At 41.1% G+C, this 13,491-nt stretch overlaps 1 protein-coding gene across 1 annotated transcript; it reads left to right on the plus strand.

Moving 5' to 3' along the window:
* The first annotated feature begins 266 nt into the window (after nt 1-266).
* On the plus strand, nt 267-13,127 carry LOC146651015 (poliovirus receptor-like). The gene is made up of 6 exons (XM_085385678.1): nt 267-440; nt 2,279-2,620; nt 2,740-3,042; nt 4,155-4,248; nt 10,931-11,085; nt 12,915-13,127. The coding sequence occupies exons 1-6, from the start codon at nt 326-328 to the stop codon at nt 13,028-13,030; spliced, it is 1,125 nt and encodes a 374-aa protein (XP_085241804.1). The 5' UTR covers nt 267-325; the 3' UTR covers nt 13,031-13,127.
* Nucleotides 13,128-13,491: the final 364 nt, after the last annotated feature.

Consider the following 13,491-nt stretch of genomic DNA (forward strand, 5'->3'; position numbering starts at 1 on the left):
CAAAAATAACAAGCACATGATTCTGTGAGTCACATGCTGCACTTTTCACTTCATATACCACGTCAATGGTGTTGCTCTCAATTGCAGTTATACCAAAGTCCAGGTAAATTGCATGACGGCTGGTTTAAATGTAATATTTGAGGCCTTTGTTTTCCATTACTTGCATGGTTTACATATTGGAGCAATGCTTTGTACCTTTGTCCACTGACCTCACTGGTCATTTTCAGGGGTTTACACGAATATGTATTTCGTTTACAGACCTAACAACGTTTTTTTTTTTCCAGACTTTGGAAAAAAGTCTTTCTTATAACTTTAAGATTTGCGGATGGATGAAGCTGCCTTCTTTTGTGCCAATTACTGCCACCGTTTCCCTTTACGATGTGACTCCATGACACGTAGGCTTCTGATGATAGTGCTTCTGATGAGTACAGACGCTGAAGGTACGTGGATTATCCTTTATTGCTGTTGCTTTGGTCGAAGGTAGAATAGAAAATGTCTTACATCTCTTATTTTAAATAAGAAGAAAACCCGTTTTTTTAGTGAGCTGCCCGCGATCACCTTCGTTTTGGTATTTAATTTCTTCACTGTAGGTGATCACTTCGAGTTTCTACGCTAAACATCAATTGTAAATTATTATGTTTTAAAAATGTTTTTAAAAAATGTAAAAGTGTAGGATTGAGAGTCGTGTTTTGTTTTTATAACCCACTCCTGGCTAAGTACACCTCATCAGTAACTGTTTTTGATATGGGCGAGACGGGCAGTTGCCCAGGGCGGCATCACGGGCATCGGCAAAAAAGTTGCTCGTACTCTGCCCCGACATCATGCCAGCGCATTTTGAGGATGGCATAGACACTGATCGGTGTTCTTACGGCCATTTGCTGGGAGTACGGGCGCCCTCCGTTTGCGAGGCGCGCCCGCTGCTTGCGACACAGGGAGGAGAGGACGGGGATTCTCTGGCTGACTGGAGCAGCATCTAATAACCAACTCGCAAAATAAAACAAAATATAAACAAAACAACAAACACGAAAACACTAGACATTATGATACAGACTTATAATTTGCACCGATGTTTTTTTTTCGAAATTCTATACGCGAAAAGTGAGCGCGAGAGCCCTCGGTGCGCCTTCTTGCTGCTGTGCTGAAGTCAAAGTAAACTTTATTGTCATCTCCGCTACATACAGTCCAGTATATAGAGAGACGAGACGACGAGGCTTCAGTTACACCAGTGCAAATAAACAAACAATAAATATAAGACGAGTAAGAAAATAAATATTCACTTTAGGACTAAGGGTAAAGGGATCAATAACAATTTAAAATTTATAATTTACAGTTTGATGATTTAAAGTTTCACACACAACCTGTCCACAGGGGAGGGGGCTGGCTGCTTCCAAATAGAGCACATTTCATTCATAATGTTGTAAATCCAAGACCATCATGTATTCATGATTTGATTCCTGGGTTGTGTGAAATCCCAGAAATAAACCCTAGACAAAGCGAATCTGTGAACTAAGTTGTAGGTTATGTTATGGTGCTCCTTGGGTTGGGGGATGGATGTTCATACTAGAGTGCAAAATTAAAACCAATGGAAGATGGACAAGAAAAGTTCAAAGCCATCAGGTGCTCAGTTTAGAAAAAAAGAGAAAAGCAGAGGAAGAGAAACAATACAGGTAAGCAGATGTGTCATTGGATAAAGGCAGGTCATGTATCCTGAAACAATCAGAATCATAATCAGGATACTTTATTAATCCCTAAGGAAATTATGTGGGTTACAGATGCTCCAAGAAGAAATTGTAAAAATAGCAACAGTAACAGACTAAACTCCAAACAATCCATTATATTACAGATTTTACACAATTAAGAAATAGCACTAATATATGCAGATCACTCAATTATAAATATCAAGGATTAACAGAAGTGATTATAAATAAATATAAAGAAAATTGACAAGAATATTACAGAGTGGAAAAGAGCGTGTGTAAAATGCATGTAACTATTGCAGTGTTTACAGTGTATTAGATGGAGGAGTTGTACAGGGAGATGGCCACAGGCAGGAATGATTTCCTGTGTCATTCAGAGGTGCTTTTTGGTAATCTCAGTCTCTCACTGAACGTGCTCCTGTGACTAGCCAGTATGTCACGGAGTGGGTGGGAGGTATTAGTGCTGCAACATGATTGTCCCTATCTTGCACATCTGCCTCTCAGACACCACCCTTAACCCCCCCCCCAACACACACACACATACATTATTCATTAAATTTTTGTGTGAATGCTCTTTACAGCTCTCCGGGTGATTGGTGGAAATGTGACCGTGGTTCAAGGAGGTACCGCTATATTATCATGTTATGTCACTGGTACCAATGATGACCTGACACAGATTACCTGGCAGAGGAGGACAAGAGAAAAACCTCAAAATGACAATTTTCTAACTATCTTACCCAGAGATGGACCACAGTTTGTCAGTGAACGTGATGATCGATTTAAATATATCGGGAATTTTAATGACAAAAATGGAACTCTCCAGTTATCCAATGTTGCCCTGAAGGATGAAGGCAGCTACACGTGCATCTTCACCTTGTTTCCAAGTGGAAATCAGAAGACAGAAATACCTCTAAACTTGCTTGGTATACTAAACTTTTTTTTAATCTTTATTTTAAATTACTCTTGTGTTTGTATGTGAGAAACAATTATTGTCACCACCTGTCTTGCATGTTCATTTAAATTAGTGCTGTAACTCTCCTAGTGCCTCCTTTCACAAGCGTCAAGGACAATCTTCCCACTTTGGGCACAGAAGAGGTTTTATTTGCTACCTGCACGGCTGCTGACTCGAAGCCTCCTGCAGAGGTGAGATGGCTCACTGGTGCTTTGGGAGAGAAAGTGAGGACGACAACAAACTCCACACAGTATGACAACGGCACGACTACCACAGTCAGCTCTCTGTTTGGTGTTCCTATGAGAGAGATTAACGGTCACCAGGTCCAGTGTGTCATCAGTGGTGACTCCCTGTCTAAAGATGAAAGTCTGCCCTTCACTATACAGGTCTACTGTGAGTATCATCTGTTAATGTATTTTATTTTATTTATTTTTTTATCCATGGTTGATGTATTTGTTATATTTTTTCTTGGAAATCTCTGAAAATTAGCCAGTGGACGCATCAGTCGCAATGCATGAACAGACTCAAGCGCAGGACTCTGTTAGTGAAACAGTTGTACAGTTTATTTATAACAGACAGAATACCTACGACACTACTAAGGGACTGATAGATAATAATAATGATAATGGATTGGATTTATATAGCGCTTTTCTAGGCACCCAAAGCGCTTTACAATACCACTATTCATTCACTCTCACATTCATACACTGGTGGAGGCAAGCTACGGTTGTAGCCACAGCTGCCCTGGGGCAGGCTGACAGAAGCGAGGCTGTCATATCGCGCCATCGGCCCCTCTGGCCAACACCAGTAGGCAAGTAGGGTAAAGTGTCTTGCCCAAGGACACAACGACCAGGACAGAGAGCCCAGGGATCGAACCGGCGACCTTCCGGTTACAGATGCGATTCCCAACCCCCTGAGCCACGGTCGCCCAAATATATATAATCTGTTGCTGAATTCTGAAAACGCTAAAAGCTTTATGTGTAGTAAAGACAAAACATTCCATGTACCAAACTTTGGTTCGACATAATTAAATAAAACAGAGGCAGTTTTACTTTGATGTTTGACAAAACCCTCAAGGAAATGACTAAAACTAAGAAAGTGGACCTAAATGTTTGTTACTGGAAAGAGGATCAAGTCCAATCCAGATACTTTGTTTTGTTTTTCCTCTTTATTCTCGAGTGTGTGCTTTTTTGTTTTTTTAAATGAATGGGAGTGAAACATCCCAAATCTCATGACTTTGCCTCCTGTTTGTCACATTGTAGCATGTTGTCACAATAGATGGGAAAATTATTTCTGAAAGACAAAAACATCTAGACTGATTAAAAAAAAGACCATTGTTATTGCTAAAGACCGAATCATGGCCTGAACCACACAACATCAGCCTCAGTCCCAAAAGTTTGTCGAGTTTGGATTCAAGATGTAGGAAACATTGGCGAAACATTATTTTCATGTTATTACTGTGTCCTCAGTTCAGGATTAACACAGCTGTCTTTCTGCTCTTGCAGTCTCTCCCACAGAAGTGAACATCAGAGCAAAATCTGAGGACTCATTTGAGTGTGTGACAGAAGCCAACCCAAGTGCAAATTTTACATGGAGCAGGTAAAGTAGCTTGAATAACAGTTTCAGCTGAAACATTCATTTCATTGGTTCTTTTTGTTTGTCGTAAGTGACCTGTGCTGAGCCATGAAAAAAAAGTGCGGTATAGAGTGTTTTTATATGGTTAACAAAGTTTGTGAGGTTTTGTTCATATATAATTTCTCAAATTTCATTCCCAGTAGTCCTATCTGAACTACCATAGCAGAGTTGGATGTTGAGTAAAGTCAGTCATATGTCAAAAGAATGACTGATGACTCATGGTGAGACATCGATCATATGTCTAAACTTCAAATATTTTTACTCCTTGAGTATTGGTCATATTTTAGTGAAATACGCACATGATTATTATGTAATGGTTCCTCACTCAAACTGGGTCATATGTGACCAAAAGTGGAAAATACTGACAATTTGTCACATAGTATAAAATGTTAAGCTTTGGGATGAGAACATGTTGGTTCACAACAATCACTACTGGTTTGGGACTCTTTTTCAGTTCTCAGTGGATTTTAATAGTCATTCATTTTTACAATAAAGCCAAGCAGAGCCAACAGAACTTATCACTTTGTTTCTGTACTTCAGCATTACACAAACGGATAATGATCCAGATGAGCTACTACATCACAGACACTCTCGTTAAGTAGATGTTATAATAAATCATGGTTGGTTCCTCACATAACAATGAATAAAACTGAAAGAAATGTTGTAGCCTACTCAAATGGAAAAGCCCACATAGTAAATAAAGTATCAAATTCAGTTATTTGGAAAGATTTCAGTGTCCCGTGACTATTGATGATAATGTTTTTGATGTTTTTTTATACAGTCCCTTCATCCACTTGTTACTTATTTATTCAACATAAACAAAAATATGTACACTCCTAGCTTCACAGGCAATAATGACTGCTGTCATGCAGTTCTTAAAATGCTTTAATTTTAAGGTATTTGCTGTTACACAGTGGTAACTGTTACAGTTACCACTGGCTCTCAGCGAAGGCGGTCGCACTTTTCTCCTCTCCTCCTTACCCTTATCTTCCCTGCTTAGCCTCTATGTCCTTGTCTTGTCTCGTGTGCATTACTTTCCCTGGAACACTCTCTCACTGTCATTCTCTAAAACCTAAAGAGAATTATGGATTTGATCAACTGGTCTCTGAATGCTATTGACACCCTTTTCTCTTTTTTTTTTTTTTTTTTTTTTTGGCCTGTCCCGTTTGGCTCTTTTGCCATCAGAATTGTTGTCTAAAGGCAAAGAAAGATGCCCAACGGATTTACTTTACCAAACTGACCATCCCAGCCTTGCCGTAATGGTCCATTTGATTCACCTTTTATTGTTTATTTTATTTTCACTTACTGAATACGGGACAGACTTGACTGGGGGAAAGAAAGAGGGAAAGAGAAACAGCTGAGAAGAGGGACGGGGGAGAAGGGCAAAAGACAAAAACCAACAGAACGGGCAGAGAAAAAAAAATGCATATATCAATCACCTGGATCACCTGCTGAGAAAGAAAAAAGAAAGCAAGCAGAAGAGAACAAGAGTAATAGAATAAACAACATCACAATGATATATGGGAATATGACAGTAAATACTAAATGTTAAACATTATTGTGCAGCACATAAGATCAACAGAACACAGTGTGCTTTGAGGTAGGAGCCAAAAAGGGTGTAGTTTGTGGGTGTGATCACCCGTGTGTACACCTGTGAGCATGGACGCGCTTGTTTTTTGTTTTTTAAAAGGTTCCTTCATGTAATAATCTGCTAGAGGGTGTGGGGGGGCCACAGCCCCGTCCTCCAGGGCGTGAAGCAGGTGTGGAGGAGATCAAAACTCCAGACATCCAGAGGCCCCCAGAACACAAGAGACCAAGGAAGACCAACAGAGGGGCAGCTGCGCCACTGTCCCGGAAAGAGCTGAGGAGAGTCCCAGATGAGGGCTCACTCAGCAGCCGCGGAGCAGAAGCCAGGGGGAGTTGCAGTGACGCGCCCGTGAGCTCCGCCGGCAGCCAGCTGCGCCTGAGTGACCGAGCCCCAGGCCGAGAGGCCGGGGGCACCCCACCTCCGAAGTGGCCCGAGCGAGCCCCAGGCTCCAGGCCCCGATAAGCGGCCGCCAAGGAGTGAGCCGGTGTGTACCTGGACGCCCATCCCCGGACACAAAGAACCACCAACGCACCGATGTCTGAGGGGGTCCGCCACTGGCAGGGGAAGTGGTGATAGGGGGAGATAGGCCTCCAAACCTTGGAGGGCCTGAGATGTCCCCAGAGAGGTGGCGCCTGACACCCAACCTGACATATAGACACAGACATACAGGCACACACAGATACAAACATCCATTCCCACCCTCATGCTCTCATATGCACTTACTCCACACTCAACCAACGTGGAGACAGACATAAAGAGACGTTGTACACATGATCACACTCCCCAAGCGTACTCTACAAACCGGGTCTAGGTGCCCCCGCCCCTGGAGGGGGAACTGCACCCAGACCCAGGTGGTGTTTCCCTTTTCCCTGCGGTGGGGGGAGGCAGACCGCCCCGACTCCGCAGCAGCAGGAAGGCTCCACACTCCAGACCGCAGTCGGACGGCCAACTCCTCCTCCTAGTCCTAGCCCCCCTGCTCCCGCAGGTCGCAGAGAATGGGGGATTTTAATAGTCATTCATTTTTACAATAAAGCCAAGCAGAGCCAACAGAACTTATCACTTTGTTTCTGTACTTCAGCATTACACAAACGGATAATGATCCAGATGAGCTACTACATCACAGACACTCTCGTTAAGTAGATGTTATAATAAATCATGGTTGGTTCCTCACATAACAATGAATAAAACTGAAAGAAATGTTGTAGCCTACTCAAATGGAAAAGCCCACATAGTAAATAAAGTATCAAATTCAGTTATTTGGAAAGATTTCAGTGTCCCGTGACTATTGATGATAATGTTTTTGATGTTTTTTTATACAGTCCCTTCATCCACTTGTTACTTATTTATTCAACATAAACAAAAATATGTACACTCCTAGCTTCACAGGCAATAATGACTGCTGTCATGCAGTTCTTAAAATGCTTTAATTTTAAGGTATTTGCTGTTACACAGTGGTAACTGTTACAGTTACCACTGGCTCTCAGCGAAGGCGGTCGCACTTTTCTCCTCTCCTCCTTACCCTTATCTTCCCTGCTTAGCCTCTATGTCCTTGTCTTGTCTCGTGTGCATTACTTTCCCTGGAACACTCTCTCACTGTCATTCTCTAAAACCTAAAGAGAATTATGGATTTGATCAACTGGTCTCTGAATGCTATTGACACCCTTTTCTCAACGAGCTCTGTGTATGCTCGGGAGAGCCCGAGTGCCCCGGAGGGACTTTCCCTGCCGGTTACACGATGGACGGGTGGCAGAACTGGAGGGTCATGTGCCTGGCGGGACTGTCGATCGAGGACGCTGAAGATGTCTATCTATTCGGAACCGTGATAACAGGGTTCTTGCTGATCGGAGTTGGCTTAGCCCTGGTTTATTGGAGAAATAAGAGAGCGGAACTGGCTGTTCAAACCCCCCCAAGGCTGCCCGCTGGAATCGAAGCGATGGGACGAGGCGCGACCTCTCACAACGAACGTAATATGGTTAACACCTTGGAGACGCTTACAGCTGCTGTGAAGGCTCAAAATAACACCATTGAGCGTATGGGGGGATACATCAGGATCACTGCAGTTGTGAGGTCTCAGAATCAAAAGAATGACAACACCATGGAACAGAAGTTTGATACCATCATGGGGAGGCTCGCGGCTCTCCAACGGGAGATTGAGAGACCAGCGTCAGAGTGTTAAAGAGCAGCCTGAAAATTCTCCTGGGCTGCTCGCATGGAAATTTACAAAATCAATATCAAAATTGCGGACCCCCATCACGGCGCCAGCTGCAGGCCCAAGGCTGGAGCCGAACAATCACTCCCTGATAACGACTGTGTTATGGCTGTTCTTCCCATTCCATGCAAGGCCACCTGGGTTGGCTGGAAGACTGTTTACTTAGCCTGTCGGGGCGAAGGACACTGTCTCAGCTGAACTCTGGACACACATACACTGATGTGCACACACTGATCCCCCCTCCCTTTCCAAACGCCTTCGACGCTTGTGCCCTACCGGGGAAGATGGCAGTCAACTGGACTAGCACAGACATGCTGCAGGACCGGATGCGCTGTCTACACCGGCTCTCTCTTACCCTTTACCCGCCCCTGTTGCTTGTCTTGTGTTTCTATGGTGTATTGATAGTCATGTGCTTTTTGTGCTGAGGTGTTTTTTCTGTTATTAAACTGTTCTCCCACTAGGAGCTCAGTCTGAGTGGAGTTTTTTTTCTCCTCCTCTTACCTCATGTTATGTATTTTCATTGTTTTTTTTCCTATCAGCCTACCTTTCTGACATGTCTCCCCAATGTGATGTTTGTGTAAAGTTGGTCAGAAGGTTCCTTTGTAAGTGCGCATGCGCCATTAGCGTGCTGCCTGCTGTAACCCTAATTTCCTTCGGGATTAATAAAGTATTCTGATTCTGATAAATCTTTGCTGGTTGCATAGTGGCAGGTTTCTGTTTGATTGTTCTTCAGTTGCCTGGTAAAAGCCGCTGAGCACATTATTTGAATGCCTTCCCTTTATAACCCTGTCACCTGGATACTGAAAGCACTTAATTTCTCTCTCTCCTTCCCCTACACTTTCTCTCCCTCCCTGCTGCTCCTTGATTTCCCCTAACAGCATATTTGCTTACTCAGGTGCTGACAAGGCTCACTCAGTAATTACCCTTCACACACTGTAAAAGTAATGTGAAGGTCACTTGCAACAGTTGTTGATTGTTTATCTCTTAATCTTTTCTCTGCTTTCTTGTGTGAAACACAACCCAAAGAATGGAGAGACCCAGTGTTTTGACAGTTTCTGGTTTTTGGAAGCAGTTTGAATTTTGCTGCTGCTGGCGAGTAGTTTGGACCTGTGGGCTACAAAAGCGCATCTGGTTGTTGGTTGTCCAGGAGGACACAAATGCCTTGGGGTGTGTTTGTGTCAGGAAGGCTATCTGCTGTATAAATCTTCTCCATCAAACATGCTGAGCTACTTACTTTTCTGACCTCATGTGAATAAGAGAGCAGCTAAAAGTAGCTCCTGTTTTTTTCCCCTAGCACTGTAAATATTTTCACTGACTGAGCTCCTTCCAAAAGATACATTTTGGTTCACGATGGTCAGAGAATTAATGTCGCAAAACCAGTTCTCAGGACTCCAGCTGAAGACTGGAAAGTGAAGTGGAAGAAATGTTTATTGATTAGGACATAGCCGTTAAAGTGTGGATCCACACTAAGTAAAATAACAATACACCCCCCCCCCCCAATATATATATATATATATATATATATATATATATATATATATATATATATATATATATATATATATATATATATATATATATATATATATATATATATATATGTATATAATATATATATATATATATATATATATATATATATATATATATATATATATATATATATATATATATACATATATATACATATATATATATATACATAAGCAGGTTGAGTTTAGTATAATAAAACTGTAACAGGCCAGTTATAACCTGTCTCGAAGCATATGTACTGTTGTATGGAGACCTGAACACTACCTGCCTTTGTAGTGGTGTTACCATGGTTGTCTGGGAACTCTAGAGAAGGATTATGTAAACCTGTTTCAGCTCAGCAGACAGAAACTGAAAAGACTCCTGAGAGATAATCTGAGTTCCTCTCAGATCCAAAAAACAAAAGGTGATAATGTTGGTGACCCATATGGATGGCGCCGTTGGAGAGATGTGAGATTAGACTAATAATAAGCAGTCATCCAGTCATACTTGTTCTTTAGAGTAGGTTATAGGATGTATTAACAGTTCACATTTAAATGAAATGAAATAATGGGTCCTAAAATGATACAGTGTGACTCAGCAGTCCTTCTTGGCTTCTCTGTCTGTAGTTCACTGCTTATCCATTAGATTCTGTCAGTCTGCCCCAGGGCAGCTGTGGCTACAACTGTAGCTTGCCTCCACCAGTGTGTGAATGTGAGAGTGAATGAATAGTGGTATTGTACAGCGCTTTGAGGTTCTCAAAAAGCGCTGTTATTATAGATGTGAGGAATTCCTGGTAAATGCAGTGTTTATGCATTTAAACAGTTAAGTGGTGTTTTATCTTAAGTGGCTCTTAAGATGCATTAATTCATTCTGAGCCTCTTGAGAGAGCAACCCCATTCTGCTCATGTTAGTAATGTAAATTAACAGTGGATTGAGAAGTTTTATCATCTGGCGTCAGAATTTCCTGCTGTTTAGATGTGGCCTGTTAAATCCTCATATCAATGCTCCATAAAAGATGATAAAAAACATCAAAATCTTGTGAGTTACAAATTGACGTACAGGATGCTAAACAGGGAGTTAGCTGGGCCGCTCTCCAGAGTAGTGTGGTTTGAAATCTTACTAAAATTAAGCTTGTTTTCACACAAAAATAATTGAACATGTTAAGTGGGATGTATTTTTGTATTTAGGTGAAAATTTAAAAAAATACAAAATCTTGTTGTGGGCAAGAAAAGATCTATTGCAAAGAGATAACCAAAATGTGTTTGACTTTTAGCACAACTCACACTTTTCTGCTCTTTCTGTACATTTCATGTTGAGTCTCATTCATGTTTTTCCAGATCTGGCCAGTCATTGCTGCAGTCTGCTGTCAAAGTAGATGGTGCAAAGCTACAACTGCTGAGCTTGACCTCTGATCTAAATGGCCTCTATCAGTGTGAAGCATCTAACGCATATGGAAGTAAACACGGTCAGCTTTATGTGCGTGTGGCATCAGGTAAGGTCAGCTTGGATATCTGTTTCTGATTTTTGGATTTGTGCTTTTGTGGCTGTTGTGTCATTCTGATATTACTCTGTTTTCTTTTCTGTGCACTTCTATGAGGAAAATAATTAGAAACTTGAACATCTAAGCTAAAAGTGAAATGATGGACTCTACCTATGTATGTATTCCACTAATCTTTAGTAAGAAGCTATCTTAAAGAAGTGCTTCCTTTAATCTGTAGCATCATCCTGTGTTATACCAACCATCTGCATGTCCTCCTTCACTACATCCGTGCACCACCTCTGTGGTCTTCTGCTTTTCCTCCTACTTGACAGCTCCATCTTCAGCATCCTTTGTCCAGTATATCCACTATTCCTGCTCTGCACATGTTCAAACTATCTCAGCCTTGCCTCTCTTTGTCTGCACGCCACTTCATCTGAGCTGCAACTCTGATGTACTCATTTCAAATCACCCGTGACGCTCGTCTCCACACACTCGAACCCTCCCTTCCTGCACTCTCTGCTTCATCTCTCTTGTGCACTGTCTGTTGCTTTGGATGGTTGACCCCAGGTATTTAAAAGAATTTACCTTCTGTATCTCTGCTCCCTGCATATTCACTGTTACTCTGCATTCACGCACATGTTCTGCTGACTTAAGTTCTTTTCACAATAATCCGATGCACTTCCAGATTCACTAGCTGTTCTTGGTCTCCAGCTTCACACTTAGCTCAACTATAATCCTTTTTCTTTTGCCACCTTTCTCTTTGCTGAATTTCATTGTACAGAGAAATGCTTTTCTTTGTACAATAAACATTTTGAATCTTGAGCCCAGAGCCTGTCTTAATTCCACCCTGAATTCTGCACATTTTTTCCTTCTTCAGCTTCCACCGTGTGATCCTTGCCTCTGTTTTCACTCACTTTCTCTACTTGACCTCCAGAGTCATCCAGCAGACTACCATGCAATGCTTGGTAGTCAGTGTGTGTGAATGTGAGAGTGAATGAATAGTGGAATTGTAAAAGCGCTTTGGGTTCCTTGAAAAGCGCTATGTAAATGCAATCCATTATTATTATTGTTATTATTATTATAATAATAATATTATATTATTATTATAATAATAATATTATATTATTATTATAATAATCCAATTAAATCCAATCCAATAAAAATCCAATAAAATCCAATCCATTATTATTATTATTATTATTATTATTATTATTATTATTATTATTATTATTATTATTATTATTATTATTATTCCTAGCTGCGCTCCTCCCTGACACTACTTTACAGTCTCCTACATAAAATATAATCCCCCTGTGTGGATCTTCCCCCACTCATAGGTCAGCCTGTGTTCCTCTGTCTTCCAAAAATAAGTGTTCAACACCTTTTCACTGAATCCAGAATCATCTGTCCTCCAATTTTCTCCTTTACTCTCTCTTTACATTGTATTAAACTGCTCTCTTCGTTTGGATATAGTCCCTATATTTAAAGTCTCACCTTCATACACCTATCTTTGCTTCTCTCTTGCTGACTTCAAATACCCCTACCCTTGCCACTTTTGCCACTTCTTTTATGGTTGGCCATCAGTATCACAGTTTCTACCAGCATCCTGTTGGCCAAAAGCCAAAAGTCATTGTAAACCCCCATTATAAACACAGCCACCCACTGATCCAGTGTGGAAATCTCATTCTTTGTAAGCCACGTGCTTGACTTCTGTTGGGTGGATTATGTTTCCTTATTGTCTCAGTCTTATGAATTAAGTTTGTAATAAAAAACTAAATGTCATAAAAGTGGGAAAGAACAATCATCTCATTCTCATGTTCTTCATTATTGTGTCCCTGTAGGAGCATGCCCTGCTGCTTGGGTCTTATTTGGTGTTTTGCTTTTCCTGAATGTTGTTGGTGCTGCAGCATGGTACTTTTATAAACGTGGATGTTTTCAAAGGTATTTCATATATTAACTTGCATGTATCTAATATCTAGAATAATATGTAGTACTTCTCATTTTAAAGCTTATGTACCTCTAGAGACCTCTACAGGCTGCCATTAGGAATCAGGATGAAATCCTTGAACACATTGTCAGGCCCTACGCTGGTTCCTTTGATCCTGGTTTCCTCCTTTTGTACAATAATGCCTGACCTTAATAGGCGAGAATATGCAGGCAGATGAAAGAATTGGTACTAATCACCCAAACCCCTTTGATTTTCAGGGTAGCGTTGAATTCAGCCCTCTGTAGGTAGATCATTTTCATTTCTATTAAACAATGTGGCATCCATTTGTTCCTTACACATTACCCAGTCCGCATCAGTATAGATATCCAGATGATTTTTTTTCCAGTATTACAAGGGGCCAAGTCACATTTTTGTTACATTCTGTGAAAAGCAAAGTGCATTAGTTAGCTTGGTGCAATAGAAATACAAAA

This window comes from Rhamphochromis longiceps, linkage group LG16 (genome assembly GCF_057381845.1).
Source record: "Rhamphochromis longiceps isolate RC_006_pf linkage group LG16, R_longiceps_female_GT1.1, whole genome shotgun sequence".
NCBI classification, from domain to species: domain Eukaryota; kingdom Metazoa; phylum Chordata; class Actinopteri; order Cichliformes; family Cichlidae; genus Rhamphochromis; species Rhamphochromis longiceps.

What these genes read in the sequence shown, in the direction of transcription:
- LOC146651015 (XM_085385678.1), top strand. Translation starts at nt 326, where the DNA reads ATGGATGAAGCTGCCTTCTTTTGTGCCAATTACTGCCACCGTTTCCCT. An exon ending in AATACCTCTAAACTTGCTTG is followed by an intron (nt 2,621 to 2,739) that starts GTATACTAAACT and finishes TAACTCTCCTAG; the next exon opens with TGCCTCCTTTCACAAGCGTC. An exon ending in TTATGTGCGTGTGGCATCAG is followed by an intron (nt 11,086 to 12,914) that starts GTAAGGTCAGCT and finishes GTGTCCCTGTAG; the next exon opens with GAGCATGCCCTGCTGCTTGG.